Source organism: Falco punctatus, assembly GCF_963210335.1.
Source record: "Falco punctatus genome assembly, chromosome: Z".
NCBI lineage: Eukaryota > Metazoa > Chordata > Aves > Falconiformes > Falconidae > Falco > Falco punctatus.
Window position 1 is genome coordinate 9,605,000 of NC_137586.1, and position 21,464 is coordinate 9,626,463.

At 42.3% G+C, this 21,464-nt stretch overlaps 1 protein-coding gene across 2 annotated transcripts; it reads left to right on the top strand.

Annotated features, from left to right (window-relative positions):
* The first annotated feature begins 235 nt into the window (after positions 1–235).
* Positions 236–21,445, top strand: TPGS2 (tubulin polyglutamylase complex subunit 2). Of its 2 annotated transcripts, none has more exons than XM_080371400.1 (7): positions 236–375; positions 4,920–4,999; positions 12,836–12,923; positions 14,586–14,717; positions 16,363–16,476; positions 17,850–18,010; positions 19,959–21,445. In XM_080371400.1, exons 1-7 carry the CDS (start codon positions 303–305, stop codon positions 20,184–20,186), a joined length of 876 nt encoding a protein of 291 aa, XP_080227526.1. In that variant the 5' UTR covers positions 236–302; the 3' UTR covers positions 20,187–21,445. The 2 variants fall into 2 exon arrangements, with proteins under 2 accessions (XP_080227526.1, XP_080227527.1); XM_080371401.1 differs by having other exon boundaries at positions 19,999–20,173.
* The last annotated feature ends 19 nt before the right edge of the window (positions 21,446–21,464 follow it).

Below are 21,464 nucleotides of genomic sequence, written 5' to 3' on the forward strand. Positions count from 1 at the left end.
GGGGCCGGCGCGCGGGGCAGAGGTGCATGCTGGGAGTCGTAGTGCCCCGAGCGCGGGCTGCGGCGGGCCGCGCTCCCGCGGAACTGCCACTCCCGTCAGGCCGCCTCACGCCTCCCGCAGCCGGCTGTAGAACTACCGCTCCCGCCGCACCTCGGGGCGCAGCCGCGGCTACAGGGGGGGAGGAAGGACAAAAGGGGTATCCCCGCCGCCCCCTGCCCCGCACACACGCACACGCCATCATCGGTCTCGCCTGAGTACCCTGTCGTTGCCGGTGAGGGGAGCCTGGCGGGGCCCTGCGGAGGATGGAGGAGAAGCCCTCCGCCAGCATCAAACCCCACCTGGACAAGCTCACCCTGGGGGTCACGCGGATACTGGGTGAGTGGTGGTGTGCGAGAGCCTCTGGGCCTGGGGTTAGGGCTGGGGGTAGGGCGGTGGGTTTCACACGGTTGTCATGGAAACCCCCTCGGGGGCGGGAAAGGGCGCCTCCCTCAGCGCTCGGGGTGGTGGTCCTGGGGCGGCCCTGTAGGCCCCGGCCCCTGCCGGGGCTCCGAGGTCCCCCGCCCCGAGGCGCTTCAGCAGCGGTGGGGCCGGGCCTGGCAGGGCAGGGCTCGGCTCGGCCGTGGCTGCCCCAGTCGGCCCCGCAGCCCAGAACCGCTGGGCAGCCCCAGGGCGTGAGGTGCGTGCAGCGCTGGGAACCACGGTGCTCCTGGCTGAACCCCAGTCACAGGGTTGTCACAGTTCCTCCTCTAGAATCACATAGCTGTGCTTCTTGTATGCACACACACACACAAAACCCCCGTTTCTACCATTTGAATCAATGGCAGAAATCCTGAATGTCTTGAATTAAGAGAGCCCTACATTTTCAAAAAATAAATCAAAGAGAAGGTGGTGTTTTATCCAAAAGCATGCATAACTCTTACAATCTCTTGTAACATAGGGTCAGCAGGTAGCATGCCCAATGGAAGCAGTTGAGCGTGGCAGTGTTCTGTCAGAAGACTAATCTGTGAATCTGCTCAGGATCAGCTCCCCATAGTCGCCCTGCAGCTTATTCCCATACCATGGGAGTTTTCCCACAACACGCCCTGTTTGCCATCTCTGGTTTTTGCTCAGATCTTGAGCTTTCTTGCATCCCTGCAGTTCCCTTTGAAGTTCAGCAGAAGGGCAAGGCATTCAACATCTGAAAGTCAGGCTTCTCAGACAAAACTTTACTCATGTCAGTAGAATCACAAGAATTGGTGAAAGTATTTGCGTCTGTAAAGGGTTTTAGCATCAGACCTTTCTTTGTCAGCAGCTTGGGTTATAGAACTGTCATATTTGTATGTCTGGAAAGCAATATATCTGTCCCAAGCCTTGCATACAACATTATGAATTGCAGTTCCAGAACTTCTTCCTATGAATTTTAAAGCCAAAAGTGACTGCTGTAGTTACCTCACCCAGATGCTGTATTGCAGGATAGTGAGTTTCATCTGGTAACCTAGTATATGGCTAATTGTACATATTTGTGGATAGCTCTCAGACAAGATTAGAAGATCAGGCCGAAATTATTTCTGTGGGCTTCAGTTAAGACAGGCTTTTGTCCTCAGTCTCTGTTCAGCATTCTCTTACTGACTTACTGGTGCACTTCCTGGGTTGGGGGTTTTCTTTTGGGTTTTTAGTTTTTTGGTTTTCCAGTTGTAAGGTCAGGATAACATTAACTTTCTAGTCTGTGAGAGCATTAAAAATGTGAAACTACTGATAATCAACCATCATGGCAAATGCTTTTTTGAAATAACGATTTTTACAAATTACTAGTCCTGCCCTCATTTTTACCAGCCAGGCTCAGATGTATGAGATCTGCATGATGTTAACTATGTCCAAAAATAATGTTACCATATAAAATGTTTTGGGTAGGTGTGTTATTTGCACCAACAAGACATGGCAATGCAGGTTTTGCTCTGAAAGTCCTGTAATATCCCTTTCACGTGGAAGTTGTTTCCTGGTTTGTGTTTGGGTTTCTTTGTTTTTCTGTCTGTATCTCTGACAACTTGTGTTGTGCAGTATAGCAATGTGTACCCCAGTCCATTGCAGTGATGTTTTACTCTGGTTCTTTTCTCCATCTCTCCACTCCTTCTGGGAATTTTGCATATTTTTTCCCAGTGAAGTAGTCCAAAGCATGTAAATTATGCCACCATATTAATTAGAATTGCTGCACTAATTGGGTAACATTACCAATCTGTTCTTTCAAATAACTTAAGAGTATCTCATTCAGAAAGATTCCTTACTTGGTAGTTTGCAGCACTAGAGTCTATCTTATTTTCAGTCTTCTTTTGGGAAGTCTCATGAAGCCAGCAGATTCTTTTCTGCCTACCATAATATAAAAGCAGGCTTTTAACTTGATTGAGTTTGTGAAACATTTTTTCCAGGAGATACAAATGGTCATGTAATGAAACTCAACATACTCTTTTAAAGCAAGAAAATTTTGCACATACAGTATATGGGAGCTTGAGGCGAAATTTTTGAAAAAGTTTACAAACAAATATTCATGGCACCATTTCAAAAACCCTCCTTTAAACAAATTCTGTATATGAGCGGGGGGTGGGGGTGTGTGTCTTGAGGGTTTTTTTAGCTTGTAGTCTCTGTGGAAGTCCCTACAAGGTGGGAGGTTTCTCACAACCATTATGGAGGTTGTAATTTGGGGAAAAAAGAGAAGCATTTTTCCCCCGCCAGCAAGATTCATTGTGCTGAAGTTCTGTGACTACTAGCAAATTCTAGAAAGGTTGATTGGCTCACAGCTAAATCTTAATGGGAGGTGTTAGCTGTTCTGCACTGCCTAGGGCAGGACCATACTTCACTATTTCCAGTTCTTATTGCGTAAGAATGTAACTCTCCAGATGCTTTACAAAGATGCTGAGAGTTTATCCAACTTACAGTCAATATTAGCAGTACCATAAGGACTGATAAGGCTGTGATTTCCTGCTTCAGCTTTGTGTCACACCATTGCATCCATTATTTCTCATTAATACTGCAAAGCATTTTTGGAAGTTTCCAGATTAAACGTCCTAAAATTAGGACAGAGTTTACTGTGATCCTGATTCAGGATAGTTAATACGGAGGAGTGACCTGAACTAGTTAAGCTTTATCCTGTAACTTTTGTCTAACCTGGGTAGCTTCTTTATTTCTTCCATCTAGAAGAAAAAGCAACCCATTGCCGACTTCTTTTCCTCATTAATGTTTAATGGAGCTCCTGTCCATACCCACACACATCTATTAAATGTGGTCTTCAGTTCACCCACAAGATATTTTTAATATAACATTCAGGCTTTTAAGATACAATTTCTTTCTTTTGATCTTGGGTTTGGTTTAGACCTATTTAGAGTTCTCTCATTCCTAGATGGCTTCTTTGACTGATACAATATTTAATCTTCTGTCATCCCAGTCGAGCCATTGTGCGTGATGAATTAAACATCCCTGCTGTTTTCTTTGATCACAGAAATAACAATTACTCTGTTATTACAATCTCTTAACTTGTCATAAGGCTTGCATAGCTTAGATGGAAAAGACTGGTTAGGTCATTCATTTCACATACTTCTTTAGAAGTGAATACATATGGATGGCTTATATTTTAGAAAAAGACAGACACTTCTGCCTTGCAACCTCACCTATTGGAAGTGAAACTTTGCCAAACATAACTCTTCTGTATGTTGGGGCCCCACCTTGGCCAAAGGGATTACCTAAGTGAACTGCTATGATTATTTTTTTTCTTTTCTTTTTTCTGTCTTAAAGTTGGAGTTTGGTTTTCTGGTTGTCTTGTCTTTTAAATTGTCTGACAATGTACCTATCAGTATTTCCAATAAAGTGAAGTTTAGACTTCCTGAAGCAGAGTGAAGCACTTCCACCAACAGAACAGACAAGAACAACACTACTGGTAGAATTAAAAAGTCCAGTGCTGGAGATAAAAACCAAACCAAAGCTTTCTCGTGCCTGCCTTTCCTGTCTAGTGCACTGTGTATGTTTTACCAGAAAGCGATTATAATATGTGTGACTGCTTTGGGAGACAATACTTTCATAGCACAGCCAGTCTTGAAAGCTCTGCATAGTGATCACTTCTATTCCACAACCCTGTGCTGGGCTTGCAGTTCCCACAACACCAAGTTAGTAGTCTTTCTGGACCTGATCCAAAGTGAATGAAGTCAGTGGGAAGTATTTCAGTTGGCTGTAGATGAAGTAAAATGTTGTAAAATAATAAGTGCAAGCAAGACTGTTCTGCCATTGCACACCTGCAAGGATAGCACCGTGTAGATTACTATCTTGCATTTATATAGAATTCTTTCCCATAAAATACTCAGATGAATTTTATAAATTATGAGCTCAGTGCTTGTAACAAATTCACGTGTGCCCAGCTGGGATTCCAGAGAACGTATGGTTGCTCATGCAGATCCCTTCAGCAAGATCAGATTCTGCTTCTGTTCAAACCCACTGAATCCAGTGTTGAAGTGTGCCTATCTTTGTGGAATACAGTTTGCAATTCACAGCAACACTGCACAACATTTTGTCTCAAGCTGAGAATATCCTACCCAACTGAAACCACAGGGTATGCTTATAAAGAAAGATTTGCTTCTCTTAGAGTTTGCCTGGGAACCCATGGTTGATTTTTCCATTAATCCTCTGCAAAAGATTAGACCTTGAATACAAAATGTGTGTATGTATGTATAACAAATATCAAAGGCTGACATGTTGTGCAGCATTACCCATCCTTATGCCAAGACATGCTGAGTACAGTTACAAACAAAAGAAAGTGACTGCTCAGTCACCAGCACAATGCTGGCAGTCATTAATGCCTTTTCCCCAGCTGTCAGTAAGATTAACTTGCAAAATTGTCTGACTCACAGTGTTGGTCTCACCCGTGCCAGCTGTGAACTTGCTCCTCTTTTTCCTTTTAGAGACTTCTCCAGGAGTTGCTGAGGTGACGTTTGTGGAAAAGGAGCCAGCTGAACGCCACACAATCATTTCATGGGAGCAAGTGAGTATTTTTGTGGTAATACTGCAATGAGGTCTGTCTGAATGTACAACAGCCCATGGAGAATGTCAAATGCAATGGCTACTTTGCATTTGTTTGAGACAGCCTGTTAACAAGTTTAATACACAGTGGAGCCTAAACAGATATTGTTGGGTTTTTTTAATCAGGTATTACTCTGTATTTTAGGCTATCACATGTGCCTGATCTGTTAAAGAAACTTCCATCAGTGTAAGTGTATTCAGAATGACAGCTCTTAAGAAGAAATTACATAATTGTAGTAGGCAGCAACATTGGTGACTCAGTGGAGAACAAACACTGTTCTGACTCAGGTCTGAAACCATTTTCCAACTCCCTTTCAAACAAAATTAAGAAGCTTTTTAACCTTCACTCCACATTAGCTGACCTCACTGCATCAGAGTGCATGACCAGAGGGTTCTTGAATACTGTCATGTGACTTTGGTGGGCAGAGATGGCATTTTTGGTCCCCTTTTTGACTATATATATGTTTGTCAATCCTATGACCATGGGGGAATAACTCCTTTCTAGGTATCGCTGATATGTAGGGAAGGGACAGTGGAAGCTGACTGGCCTTTGGAAAGGGGCATGTCAGAGGATGGTGCTGAGTGAATCATCCTCCCTCTGCTCCAGCCCTGGCTATGCCTTAACGCACATGCTCCCAGAGACTGCCCTTGTTGCTGCTGCATAAAATAACTTGCCCTTTGATCACACCTTGCCATGTACAGTTTTTCCTTAACGGTAAGGAAGAATATTGCATTAGGTTTTGTAACGGCCTATCTCAATTAGTGATATTTATCAAGAGTTTGTAAGTCCAGGTTAGAATGTATGTGATGTACACCTGTGTTATCTACTGAAACTTCTCAGCAGCTGTGGTCAGGCAGAAATGCCCGGTTTTTCAGGTTTGTGTGAACTTATTCCTGATTTCCTGTAGCTGTTGTTCAGGTGTCAAATAAACTGGGCTGGGAAGTCTGAGGCACCCTGACTGTGAGCCAGCTCAGGTCTGGGAGTGGCAGGGTGACACTCGCTCATTCTTCTGTTGAGTGGAGAGGACTGTTTCTCCTGAACAAGAGTATTGCTGTCATTTTCAGGTGCTGCTACTCCTCCAAATCTAATAGGCTTTCTTTCAAAACTGGGCTGTTCTTGTAAAGTCAGACTTTGAAATGCTGTAGCCAAAGCATTTCGCTCCAAAGATGTCAAAACAGAACTTTAGCTCCCTCCCTACCCACTAATGGACTAAGTTAATTGTGGAAATAAATAGCGAAACCTAAGTAGATACAGTTGAGCTGGACTGCCAATGGTGAAGGACTTCGCTATCTGTTTCTTGGGCTTTGGTTCCAGTTGGATTGACAAAACCTGAAATCTCTCTTCTTGAATTTAAAAGGTAACTATTTTCTTTTTCCTTATTTTTTTCTTGATCTTTGGGGATGAAGTCTGATATCTAGCACAGTCCACGCATTTGCAGTCTGTCCTGCAGTGATGATTGAGTGCAAAGCACTCAGCATCTCACACAGCCCTTCCAGGATGAACTTGCACCCAAACTCATTCTGCTTGAATTTGAACACAAGTTTGTATGTACCCAACGTTCACTTTTACCACAGGTGTGGATCTTTTTGGTAACCACTAGGTGGCAATACTTATGCACATAATCATTTCTAGTTGAAATTTTAACAAGATCTTGTCACAGTCTGTATTTTTAACTCCCTTCTACATCATTGCTTATAAAAGTATTTGCAGGGCTTTTTGTGTGATGTGGAGAATACTGGCTAGACTGTTCCCAAAATTACATTCTCTTTCCCAAAACACCCTCTTTTTTATAGAGACTTACCAAATAAAAACCCTATTCTTCAGAATTATTTATTTTACTTTATTTTTCTAGAAGCATTTTTTTCAGTCATATTTCTGTTTTGCAATGGAAATGTACTTCTACTGAGAAAAAAATCTATGGTGTTCAGAAACTCTTAAAAGAAAATCAACCTTTTTTTATGAATGGTTAAAATTATATTCTAATAATGTTAGCAATATGCATTTTCTTTTGCCTCCGTCAGCTTTGTTTGTTCAATTGGGCTGTGCCCAGTTTGTGCTAGTTTTTAACTAGATGCTACAATGGAAGTTTTAAAATCTTAGATCAGCTTGTGAAACATCCATTAGCTGCCATGAGGCTTTGCAAGAGAAGGTGAGCTTCATGACAGGAGACAGTGCAGTAAGATAGTAGGAAGGCAGAAGAGTGGTTTTTTGGGGTTTTGGTGGGTTTTTTTTGTCCAAGGCTTTCTGTAGAGGCAGAAAGAGCTGTTAAGTTTTACACTTCAGGAAGCCAATCCTGAATATTTTATTGGAAATCAGCGCACTTGCAAAAATACTTAAGATATATGATTGTCTAGTGTTTACATGGGTAGCATCACTTCCCCCAAACTTTCAAGCAGTTCAAAATGTTACAATAAAAGCAGATTGCCTTTTCACCTTTCCTGATATTCTGACCTGCCAAGATGATATCTCTTCCCCAAGAAAGTTAGACAAGCAATAGAAGGCAGAGTAGAAACAAAGTTACCATGTCACTGGAATGCCAGTTGTAATAACTGCATATCACGCTATGAACCTGTTCCCACTCCTAACATTGGGCAGGCAACTGGCCTGCTCCCCTCCATGTGTAGTTTTTAAAAGTAAGTGTTACCAGAGTGCTTCCCAGCAATGTTTTAGGGTATCTGCTATGACAACATCTGAACACATTTTCTTTTTTGCGTCAACCAGAAGAGAAATAAGTCATATCATTGTTTTGGTTTTCAAAGAAAAGAAAACTGCATTCTGTCAGGGGTAGCTGGAGGTCCCAGAGCTCAGTACCACAGCAGGCCAAGGGATGGGAGGGAGTCATTTTGTCTGTTCCTCTGCTGGTTTGTTAGCAGTGTCTGAACTGCCACTGGCTGGTTGTAGGTGGTCCCTGCCTATCACGTTGCTGGAGCTTTGATATTCTGCAAGTCTACATGGGAAATTTGTTGTTGTTCCTTATACACTTTCTCTACAAAGATGTGTTTTCCTCTAAAAAATCCATAAAAGAGCCCTCAAGCACCCTGTTGCTTTTCTCTCTGAGGGGAGGACTGTCTCAGGCTACCGCACAATCTAGAAACTCTCTCTGAATGTGGATCTCAGTGGGTACTGTGGTGATAGTTCCTGGCTGTTCTAGAAGTCTTCACAGAGTCATTTAGGTTTAAGTTGGAAAAGACCTTTGAGATCATCAGGTCCAACCGTTAACCCAGGAGTGCCATGCCCACCGCTAAACCATGTCACTAAGCATTGGATCTATCCATTTTTTAAATACTTCCAGGGATGGTGATTCCACCATCTCCCTGGGCAGCCTGTTCCAATGCTTCACCACCCTTCCAGTGAAGAAATTTTTCCTGATGTCCAGTCTAAACCTCCCCTGGCATTTTGACTCAAAAGTATGTATGCAGGCGTGTGCATCCACAAGGGTCCTTCTTGTCATCCTTCTTGTAACATCCTCCCTCAGCATTAGGCAAGCTGCCATTGATGATTCCCAGGAGCACTGGATCTGCCCATCTTGAACCTGTCTTGTGGCCCTGATGATGGGAGAGGTGGGGAAAGTGGATCCAGCAGAACCAGTGCATGAAAAAGGTGCATTTCTTCAAGCTGCATAATAAAGGAGAGGCTGCAGGACTTTTGGGAGGTAGATAGTGTTTCTGAAACAGTGTTCCCCTCCTTTCTGATTTAAAAACTGGCTACACGATATCATCCACAAGACAATTGTCAAATCCTGTTCCCTGCAGCAGGGATCAATTATACTCCAGCCCAGTGCCTTTCAGGGCAGGAAGTCCATGTAAGGTGATCTCCTGGGATCCCTACCCCACCCACCCACCCCCAGATCAGATTTATAAAAGATGCAACAAGAATGTCTTATAGAACACAGAAACGTTACATTAATTAACATCTGCAATCACTGGCAGCTAGGGGCAGACCAGTCATGAAACAGCATGATGTTAGGGAGAGGGAAAGGTGGCTGCTGATATGCTCTGCTACTTGGAAACCCTGAGAAATGACATAAATCCCTTCCTTCTCTCCCCAGAAGTTGGATAAAACTAATTCAGGTTTTTTTTAGAGAAGTCTCTAGAGCTGTATGTTTTCATTGCTGTCGATTTCTGTAGGACATTTGCTTGGGAGGCATTAACAGTGCTTTAAGTGAATTGCCATATGTCAGTGGTTTAGCTCTGGATCCAGTGCTGATCAGGTCTTGGCATCAAAACTACCCTGGTTCTAATATTCTGTATCCTCAATGGACTGTTCTTTCTTGGGAGACTATTTGGAGATATTACGGACAATAAACAAAAGAAATAGACCTCACACACCATATTGGGCACTTGGGATATTTTGTTTTATGAGCTGATGAGTATAACCATATGACTGGAGTGAAAACAGCTGCTTCTCAGGGCTGTGGTTAAGCCACTTCTGGCACATTATTAGGAATATTGTATTTTATGGAGCTGGAGATCACAGCCCTAGAAACTACCAATTGAGGAGGGGGAGTACAGAGCTTGAGAAACCATTTTTAGTATATAGTAGTGGCTTGTTTCTCCAACTCTGCTGTTGGAAGACCACTGTTTTGACATCATAGGGTCATGTGGTTGAGCATAATATAACAAATCAATCAATGCTTTCTTTCAGATGGGAGAGGTGGGTATTAGCAAAGCTCTCTGTATAGACATCTTTTCCTGTAGACCCCAGATGTCCTCTGGTACAGCATTTTCCACTCATACATTTTGCAGCATCATTTGGGAAGTCACGCAAAGGGATATGGTTAGGAGAATTCTAAGATAGAGTGGGGAGGGCAGCTGTCTGGAGAAACACGCACATGTTAATCTCCCCATACAGAAAAGGAGGATTCAGAGCAGAAGGCCTGTCCAGATGTACTTTCTCCTTATCTTAATCAGCTATGCTTGTTAAATTGGTATGTGCCTGATTTGTGGTAGCATTTGACTGGATGCTATGGTGGAAGTTTTAAAATCTTATATTTTGTCATGCCAGCAGATCTGGTTCTCCTGCTTAAAGGAGAACACCTACTGAAGTCAAGACAGCTGTTCGCATATGTATTTTTACAGTTGGGGCAGGTTAGTTAAAATCAGGGGGTTTTAAATGAACTGAAAGTGTTGTGTAAATATTGTACCCTTCTGAGGCTTTGTAGCAGGTCTGTTGTATTTTCTTTCTTCATAGTTTTAAACCTTGTGACTGTGCTTATAGCTACAGCTTAAAATTGGAAGTGGTGAAAGTGTAGCATGAAATTATAAATATTTAGGACTAAGAAGAACCCACAGAAGAAGGTGTGTTTGTTAAAGGCATTTGAAGAACTTCAGATATGTCCATGTGGTTTAGTAATCTCCTGAAATGTACCACCAGGGTCTCAGCCATCAACAGTCTTTTATCAAAGGACGATAAGTTCTTCTCAAAACAAAGTTTCTGCAGTATCAGATTCTCTGCTTTAGTACTTTTTGCCTGTGAAGACTTTCCCTACCTGGATTAGGAAAGCGCTGTGCTAGCGACCAGGCTGCTGACAGGGCAAGTAAAATGACCTGCCCTATTGCAAGCTGCAGAGCCTTTAATGTCTGGGTCTCATCAGTAACACTCTGTCAGCATAAATGGGTATACTTAGAAAGTAAGTTTAACACACAAGAGTGAAGGTTGTGGGTGGGCTAGAGGCTCCTGCACAGTGTATACACCATAGTTGAGGGGACAGTGACTGTAACAATTCAAAGAAAGTGTCCATGAATAAGGCTTTAACAGGCAGAAGGGCTGCCCTGATCCTAGGGAAGGGAGGGGATGTGGACAGGAGACCAGCACCTTTCCTTGCTTGTGCTGGTGACCAGAGGCCAGCATTGCAGCTGGATGCACAGCTGGCAGGTAGCTCCTGCTGGATAGATGCATTTAGGCAACATCAGGGCAGATAGCACAAGTTGCAGACACGGAGGAGAATCTGATCAGGTTCTGTTGAGATGTTATAAATTGATGCTCCAAGTAAAGCAGAGCTACAGGAACTGCATGTGCATGTTTCTTTTCCTTAGCTACTGGTTACCAGAATATTCTTGCTTTATTTTATGAAACTTTGAACATTACATTTTCTAGTAGTGTAGGGAAGTAGTCCCAGCAAAGGCACAATTATGGAAAACTATTAATATCTGACTCTGAGGCCTAGCTGTGGATAACATCTTGATCTGTGGCAGGGTAAGCCTATAGGAGGGACAGCACTACTGACCTATAAATGTTCTTAAGGTTTGTAATTCTGTCTTTTCTGGCTTTGGGTGTCAAACTGCGCAAAGAGCAGGCAATGTCCAACAGCATGTCTTTAAAACTGGCTGAATGGAAGAAATACACCTGTTTTAGAAAAGGCTGCAAATACTGTCACAAAAGTACTTGATTTATCAGACATACTATATTGCAATTCTCACAGTATTTGTCCATTTTCCCTGTAAAATATAGTTCCCAGGGTCCTGTGATTATAAACAGGTCTCAGATCAACATTTTAAAGAAGTTGTCTATCCTTCTGGTTTAATGACAAAGAATGACCCTCAAAGGGTTTATTTGTCTTTGTTCCCAAGCTGATTTAAAGGCACGTGAAGCTGAAAAGAGAGAATGACCACAAGTTGCAGCTTGGAGGTTCAGACTGCAATTAGGAACACTTTTTCACAAGGAAGGTGGTGCAGGCCTTGGACAAGCAATCTGGATTGTGGAACCTGCATCACAGGAGACCATCTGATACTTTTTGTTTGTTTGTTTTGAGATCTGATTCTTTTTGATTCTTGAGTTTGGTGATACTTTAAATGCAAATTCACTTCAATGTTTCTCAATCTTTCTCTAAACCAATTACAAACAGAACAGTTAACTCCTTTAGTCATGTGTGTTGGTTGTCTTCTTAAAACTGACAGGCTTCTGTACTTTTTTATTTTGTGTTCTTGACACAATAGGAACAGAGGGTCACTGGTCTGCAGCCAGTCCTGTCACCGCGAGCCTGTAGTGCTTTGGGCTTCTTGTTCTGAGAATTAAGCTTTATCTTTCATTCTCATATTTGTGGCACAGCTGAAGAGTCTAAGCTAAGAAAGGCTCCTTTCACAACCAAGATAAGAATAGGAGAAGGGTCCTGGTTCTTAAAAGTACTTTCACCAGCTCACTGGAGCAGCTTTTTCACTGTTGCCTCAGAAGGAAGCAGGACTAAGAGCCCCAGCCAGCACTGAAGTTTGGTGGCATGAAGGCAGACCAGCAGGCTTGTGAGACTGGCTCTATGTGTGTTTGCACGCATACTGTTTAAGTGAAACATCAAACCTGCTTAATTATTTGCAACTCTTTATATGCTTCTCTCACCTACTTGGAACTGAAATCCCACAAAAGAAGGGAATCCTTGTGTTAGTATTATACATGCTTTAGTGGAACCGGTAGATTTAGCCTGATTTCAATTAAAGCAAAACTCTACCTTTGTAAGCCATATCTATAAAAAAGCTGATTATTTTTATGTATGTGATCTTGGAGTGGCTATTAGTATCAAAGGATGATATGTCATCTCAGTTGAGGAGCAACCTTGTAAAAATCTTGTGATGACTGATTGCTCATTGTGAAATTTTCCCAAGTCATCTTTGTTAATATAGTAGCACAGACTCAAGAAATAGGCATTTTTTCCTCAAAGTTTTGGGACAAAATATTTGAGCTGATTTGAATCATCTTGGACTTGAGCAAAACATTTGGTAGCAAATATTTCTGTACTAATATTTAGTTGTTATTTGGGTTTGAGACACATTCGGCATTTTCTCATAACACTTTGATCGTGAATTGCAGAAAAACTCCTGCGTATTACCAGAAGATTTAAAGAACTTCTATCTGATGACGGATGGCTTCCAGATGACCTGGAGCGTGAAGACCGATGGTGAGTCCAGGTATCCCTCTCCACCAGTACCCTTATTTCATTGCAGCTAGTCTTTCCTTTGGAGAATCTCTGTAATTTCAAACTTACTTTCTGCATAGTCGATACAATTCTGTCAGCATCCTGCATTAGTCTGAGCAAAAGCATGTGCAGCACTTCATTTTGAAAGACAAATTAGCATGATTCTTTAACTCACAGAAAAATGAAGTGGTTTGTTTCTGCTAGGCAGCTTGATCAGTGACTACAGAAAAGTGACCTCTCAATAAGTGAGTGTAGTTCTGCATGGGATTGTAGACTGTTTTAGAGATGTCGTGGTGAGGAAAGAAATATGACTGCGCATCAGAGGTCCCTTCTTGATGCAACAGGGCAAAGACTATTGCTTGCATCTGCTGGACTTTTACAGAAGAGACATGTACACTGAACAGTGCCTAGAAACCAAACAAGTCTTTGTGACATAAATACCATTTTGTAGTACACTAGCCATCTGTTGACACTCATATTTATGTATGTAGTTTAAGTCTTGTTTATAGACTCCTCTGTAGTTCATGGAAAAGCAGCTCTAGCCCATTATACTATCATAAAGCAGTAGGAAGAGTCACCCTCTAATAATTCCTCTTTCTCATTAAAAAGCATGTGTACATTCTGGAGCCTGGACTCTGCTTTACACAAGTCCAGAGTCAGTTAAACTGGAGTCAGTGGTGGAAGTGAGAACAGGACTGAGCTTTATTGTCCATCCTTGTTTGGCAAGGATCAGGCACTGCACTGGCGACACTGCAGCTGTTACCCTGGCTCTCGCTGTCAGCTAAGGTTGTCAAATTGAGCTGTGGATACTGCTTACTTCTGGAGATGGTGTTAAATACAGTTTTCCTCAGGAAGCAGAATTTCATTTCAGAGACAGTTGACATCAGGGCTTTCGCACCTGCCCTGAGTCCCATCATGTTTCAAATGGGATTTAGAGTGTTGTGACCTCTGAAGAGTCTTGTTTTCGGGCACACAAGTGCACAGAGACCAAGGCAGCATGTGCAACTGTCTTGTTTGAGCAAGCATCCAGTAGTGTCTTCTGAAACCATTCACACTGGCACATGGCTGAACAGGATGCTGGTTGACTTGATGTCCGGTAACAGGACTAGTACTCAGAAGGAGAGACAAGTGTCAAGTCCTCAAGCATTCATTCAGGAACACCCACATGTTGACACAGTGATAAAGTCTTGTGTTGGAGCAGGAACCTAGAGGATGCATCCTGTGCAGGTATATGGGATGGAAAGAGGACAAGCTGCCCAATAAGCTGTGTGTGGGTGGGGTGGTTTCTGGTAGGAGAGGCAGCAGCAGGGAGAACAAGTTTTGAGGAGGTGGCTGTAGCTAGCCAGGATTTTTAATAGCCAGTTTCACAGGAGTGGACTAACAGCTGTAGCACAGGCTTAGCCAGCAGTGTAATTTTCATACCTGCACAGCTGTGAGATGGTGTTGTATCACCTGTAAGTGTGGTGCTGTGTTTGAAAAAGCCTAATTTTTGCTCCTGTAGAACCTGACTTCATTAAGTGTCCAGGCCTGCTAGGTATACCCATCTGTTCTCTCCCTCTGTGTTTTAGAAGAGGTTGAGTTCATGTGTGGAGGAAAAGAATGCTTTCCTGACACTGCATGTGATTAATGATCATCTTATTGCAGATACCCCAATGCCCCTGGGCTCCATGGTGATTAATAGTGTCTCAAAGCTATGTCGGCTTGGGGGTTCGTCTATGTACACTCTGCCTAATGCACCAACTCTTGCTGACCTGGAGGATGACACAGATGAGGAAGGTAAGGTCCTGTTAACAGGGTAGAAAGTGTACTCTGTCTCATCCCTTTTGCACTGTTAGGGTAATGTTAGGCTATAGCACATGGATATAGCAACAGAAAAGGTCACTCCAACTGGATGGGTTTTCTTTGTCTCCTGGGCTGGATCTACTATATGTCCTATTAGTCCCCTGCAGCCTTGAGAGGTAGACCGTTATGCTGTGAATCTTATGGGCGTTGTTAATGCTGCCAGTTACTAGTATTATTTGCATCCTCTTTTGACAGCCTGATAGTCCTTCTGTTCTGCCTTTTCCCTATTTAAATTTTTAACTGAGGCTTCCTCCAGTGATTCACCTTCTAAAGTCTTTGTGTGTTTATGGTGTTACATGAAACAAAGATAACAGGTTTTATCTTGGTAGTGAAAAGGCAGTTGCATATGCTCTTCAGAATTGGAAAAGTAACTCTGGTAAATACATGTAAGTGTGAGGTGACACTGGAAAATGTGTGTTTCCAGATTGCCTAAAAATGCTGGGCATCATGCAGTTTGGAGAGAAAAAGAAGAAAAAAAAAACACTTCTCAGAGCTTTTACAGTCTAACAAGTCAGAAAACTTAAGGAGATAAGAACAGACCTAGATGTCATGCTGACTGCTTAAAAAATAACTATTTGATTTCAATCTTATCTCTGAATCTCTATAGCTCTTGTAGCTTCTAAACGCAGCTGGAAGTTTCTTTTTGTACATTCCAGCTTGGCTGCAGTCCTGATCTTCTTCTAGCCATTGTAATGAAATGGACCAAAATCTGCTTCCATTTAGCCACTCATACCTCCACTGATGCACTAGTAAGGTACAAGGAGAAAAATTTACATCCCCTCAAGAATTATCATCCTGACTTTCAGGGAAAATTCTTCTGAACAATACAGCTCCTATGGCCACCTTCTTCCCCAGCACCTTTACAATTTAAAATGATATTCTGGAAGAACTTGCAGCTACAATCCTGAAATGGTCCTGTAGAAATGTGTGGTGGTTGTGGGTCACAAGTGTGAGTCAGACCGCATAACTGTTGAGAAGGACACTGATGTTGCTGGAATGTATGAAGAAATGTGTATTTCTCCAAGTTCATCGAAGTCTTCTGCCAAGAGAAAAAGAATAAACTGTTCTTGCCATCCTCCTTAGGGAAAAAAGAAAGTAGGGCAAAAAAGGGATGGGGATAGAACAGAACTAATGGGCTTCAGTTGCTGCAAGGAAGATTCAGGATCCACATGAGGCAAACTTCTAAGTGGTAACAGTGGATATGGGTTGACTGCTTGGAGAATGTGGCATCTCCAACACTGGAGGACTTTAAGAAAAAATAAGACAAACACCTCTCAGGAGTGACATCTGTAAAGCTGATCTTGCTTTACGCCACGGAGGAACTAGAGGGTAGCTTGATGTCTTTTTTTCAGCCATCTGATTTTGACTCTGGTTTGTTTTCCTACTGGAGATAAAAATTTTTCTCACTTTTTTTTTTTTCAAGACAGAGAACTTAATCCTTTCCAAGAAGTATAAATATGTTTGACTTACTTCTTCCTCAGCTGATTTTTTAATAAATATCAAATAGATTCACCCTTTTCAGCTCAGTGACAGTCAGTTTTCCAAACACATTTCACAAAGATTTTTTTTCTGCTTTCAGGTAATGGAGACAAACTGGAGAAACCACACTTTGATTCTCGTAGTCTTATCTTTGAATTAGACCCATGCAATGGGAATGGCAAAGTTTGTCTTGTTTATAAGCACGCTAAACCAGGTAAGACTGAAAAGAGCAAAGTTAACCATCTCTTGTGGATTGTCTGGAGACCACGTTTATACAATCATCTTATGTTTCTGATCTTCTTTGCAATTTTTAGATGAACATTTAGTGGGATGTCCTGTCTCCACTGAAGTCGGGGGCTAAACCTTACAGAGACTTAACTAGAGCTAACATTTTCCTTCCTTTTAATGTTGGAGTCAGAGTTATAACTTAAGATTTCTGCATGCACAGAAACAGGAAAGCATTTACATATGACCTACATACAATCATGTTGAAATAATACAGAGCTAGAGCTCAGCCACTAACATAGCTGTGGTTACTTGCATGTCTTGAAACAGTTCCCTTACATTTCGATGAGAAAGGCTGTAACCTCTTAGAAGCAAAGGGTAGATGGTAAAAAAGGTCCATAGCTGGTCGAGACAGACTTATACTAGTTCTTCCACCTTGTGTGTGGATGCATAGCCTCCAAATGCTAACTAGGTCAAAATTAGGCCGTAAGGGTTGAACAGGAGAGTGAAAGATGTGAGCCGAGCTGTTTCTTCTGACAGCTACATAGAAAGCTGTTTTCATCGGGGATTAGTGAAGCACTCAAGTCACTTGTGGGAAAGACACTCTTGTGTCTTTCATTGGGTGTGACTACAACTTCCAGGACAGAAACATTTTACTTGTCCTCTTGCCTTCCAGTGTTAGTGATTTCAACACATGCCATGGATAACCTGGACAAGGGGAAGGAGCATTGTTTACAAGTGTTGATGTCAACACAGAGGGCAGTGTGTTTAATTGACAGTGTTCAGCATCTCAATTTCCCAAGTAAAATCACTGCTTGTTATGCTATGAAAGATGTTGCCACCACAGAAATATTTGATTGCTGTGGAAAGATTTTGCAAAATGTGTTTTTGTTGGCAGCAAACGCTCCCATGACTTCCAGACTCTGGACTCTATTCAGTAATCCAGATGACTGACAATTGAGTTAGTTGCTTTTTACTTTGTGGGGTAGATAAATGTTTGCCATAATTGTACTTTGAGCTTACGAAGTTGTTGATGTCCAAGCATGTTCCATGTAGTGTATCAGTACCAAATTGGGAAAGTATAGCATTGCATCCATTTTACAGTAGGAAGAGTGAGTATAATGGCTGTTACACAAGTATTTTTAGTAAGGCTGCGAGCAGAATCAAGTGCTTTTCAGTCCCTATGCTCTTAACCACTAAAACCACATTGCCTCTAGATAATCATCTATGTTAGTCAGGGATGCTGCGTTTTTGAAGCTGTGGCCTTCGTTAATAAGTATGTTGTGTCTCCCATCTGATGATGGCCAAGGATTGATCTGATCACTCAAAGCAACAGTGTAATTTGTGTTTGTTTTGTTCTAGTTGTCTCCCCAGACACAGAGATATGGTTCCTGGACAGAGCTCTGTATTGGCATTTCCTCACCAAAACCTTCACAGCCTACTATCGCCTGCTCATTACCCACCTGGGTCTCCCACAGTGGCAGTATGCCTTCACCAGCTATGGGGTCAGCCCGCAGGCCAAGGTAGGACAGCAGGATCCAGTTTGTCGGTATATTTTGCATGAGCATAGGCGTCTTCCTACCTTTTGACAGGCGGTCTGCAGGCTTAGGTGTAAGCCTAAGTAAGCCATGGAAGGAGCTATGAGTCTTTTGCCTATAGCATGGCTAACTTGTTTGTTTGTGTTAGTGAATTCACTAACATTGTGTTAACCTTGCTTTTCTTACCCAAGCTGGGCTCTGCCTTTGACCTCTAATAGCAGGTCTTTGTTTTCTTGACTCTAAAGTAAACCTCCATTTCTCTGACTGCTGTCAAGTGAGGAGACGTAAAGCCATTCATCCCCATAGCTATGTAAGGTTTATCTAGATCAGTTTTCTGAGCACAGCACTGAACAAGAGCCTACTGTTCCCTGGGTGGAAGTGAAAGTCCAGGTACTGATTAGACAGAAGCCCAGGGGAAGACAATAAGTTTGAGCCTTGCAAAAAGTATTTATTTCTTTGCATCCTCCTCAGTCATGAAGGGATGCCTTGATAAAAATGATGCCCAAAAAGGGGCAATTTCAATGCCAGCAGTCCTAGAAGGAGAGCTCCAGGTACAGCTTTGTGACCATTCCAGCCCGTTAATAGTAAAACTGCTATTCTGCTCTGCCAGAACCTTGCTATTAGAAGCTCCTGCCATTCCTCTGTGTTCTACAGGGCCTTCAGCCCTAACCCTGCTTCCACAGGTCAGGGAAAGGATCTGACAGTACTACTGAACCCAGCACGTAAGCCTATGCAACATCTGTGTATGTTGGCAAGGCCTGGGGGTCTCAGTGGGTGTCTGCACTTCACCTAGATGAGACAGCTGTCTTACCAGCTTGGCATTCCTTGGCCCTGCCTCAGCCCTATGCATACATCAGAACTACTCGCTAAAATCACTGCTGATTTCCCATCCATCAGTGGGCAGCAGAACTTGTTTCTTTGTATTTCTGATACCTTCCCTGCTATACTGTACCCTGCTTCATCAGTCAAGGCTCTGTACATGGTACTCTAGCATATGCCTGTGCTCTGCCTTTCTGTAACTTTCCTCCTGGAATATTTTATTATGTTTAGTATATTCAAAAACCTTAGTGAAATCATTCCTGTATTCCCTGATCACTTGCAGCCTCTGTTAGTTAAAATCCTCTTTGTATGTTAACCATTATAATTTTTAAGAGTCTTCAAGGGTGGTATATTAAAGCTGTTTTCCATTAAGCAGTGCACAAATAGATTGCCATCTGCATTTTGGTATTGATCTGTTTATCTTGTTCAACACTTTGCTCATGACTTCAGTGGCATTTGTAACACCATAACCCTTACAGATTTATTTCCTGACTTTGTCAATGGAAAAATTATAGGAAAAACACTTAAGAGATGAGAACTGCAGTGTGTAACGTTGTGGTGACATCTGGGAATGAAAAAAAATCATGGTCACTTCTAGATGTAAAATCAGGCTGAAGAGAAACAAACACAAAATCCTTTGTGTAGAGTGTTTAAAAAACTGCATTATTTTATGTGTGAAGAGAAGCTATATTTTGAGAAGTTCAATTAGTTTGGTTTCAATTTATAAGCACATTTAAATTCCAAGTTTTTTTAATCTTTTCTGCTTCTCTGAATCTAAATAAATGTGGTTTAGTTTCATCCCCTCCTTCTGCTTTTCCTCCTGTGGTTTAAATCAGCAGTTGTTCCTGATAGGAGTTGCACTGCAGGAAAGGTAGTGTTAGGTTTGTGTCTGGTTCTCCTCTTCTCTGCCTGGAATGTGGGGCAGTTCCAGGGCTGTAGCTATAGCTGAGCCTTGTGTATCCTTATCACAAGCACTCTTCAAAGTCCTGTAAACTGCAAACTGGTAAGTGGTGTATGATTAAAATCAAGTCTCAGGGATGAGGGGGAACAAGGTGGACATGTCTAATTGCAGTTTGTTTTTAACCTCTTCCTTCCCCACCATACTGCCTTTCAGCAATGGTTTAACATGTATAAACCCATAACCATCAACACAGCTCTCCTTTCTGAAGAAGCTGATTCCTTTGTGAACAAGCTGGACCCCAATAAGGTATTTAAAAGCAAGAACAAAACAGCAGTGATGAAAAAGAAACCACCCTCCCAGCCAGCAGGCTCCCAAAAGAGTCACACGAGCATGACCTCCACCAAGACATCCTCCCTAGCTGGAAATTCTTCAAGGAAGTGACCCGAGATCTGACCCTGGACAGCATTTGCAATAAGCTTTGGTGTTCTCTGATGCAGAGTCTCAGTGGTTCAGACCAAGTTCCTCGTGCATGAAGATGTGCCCATGGAAAACACATTGCAGCATTTGCATGAAATATAGCCATGATGTACTTTGACATGGGAGGGATGTAGTTACTGGACACTGAGAAAAAACTTGATACAATTATTTTATTCCCTTCTACTACTTGCAGCGTGTTCTTTTCAGAGGGCATGAAGAAGCCCTTGATATCACAGCTCTATAGGGAACTTTTTTCCTGTGCAACTGCAGCAGTGAAATGAAAGCAAATGTAATTCACCGTTACTTTAATAGACGCTTGCTGAAATACAGTGTGAAGATTTTTCTGCCATCTCCTTTGAAAGAAACCTGTCCTGACCTTGCATGCTCTGGGAGCAGGCAGGAACCCGCTGAACAAAGAAATATCCTCTGCTTCAGACAGAATCAAACTCTGCACTTCCCTGTGCTCCTTCCAACTTCTGCTCTGAGATTCATGTTACAAAGAGACCTGGGGTTCCATGCCTCTGCATTGGCCTAATCGCTTGCTCTACAGCTCAGACCACTTTTTGGCCTTTGTGCAGTATCTTCTCAGATAGTGATGTCTGTGTGATCTCCTTCCCAATAAACCTGAAGACAGCCAGAAGGTGCAAGATCCCTCATTGCCTCTGCTTTCTCTTCTTGTGGGAACTGCTAAGGCAGGGTGTGTCAGTGGTGTTAAGAATCCTGTTAGCCAGGAGGACATGTTAGTTTGTCACACATACATTTGCAAAGTTAACCATTCAAACATCCTTCTCAATTGGGCACTATCTGACAAGAGGCCACTGAGATACTGTACACTTTGAAGCCCCTGATGCTCTTTTCTGTACTGTAAGTTTTCAGATTAGAACTGCACTTTAGTCTGCCCACTGCTGAGTTTCAGTTCATCTGATTATTTCCTGTGCCATTCTGTCATCTTAGATGTGCTGGAAACACATGGTAGCGACCAACTCATTTTGTGTCTAAGCAGGGAAATCAAAGTCACCGTCTTCAAATGAACATTGATTATTTAAATAGCATAATCTTTTATTTATGAAACAGTCACATAATTACATAAGACAAACCTACCTCACAGGGATGTTGTGAGGCTTTCACGAGTATTTGTGTGGCCTTCAGAAAGAGAAAGCCACCCTCTAAGTGCTTAATACTATTTTAATAAATATGTTTTTAATAAATATGTTAATATCTTCCTCCAGAGTGACTGGGTAT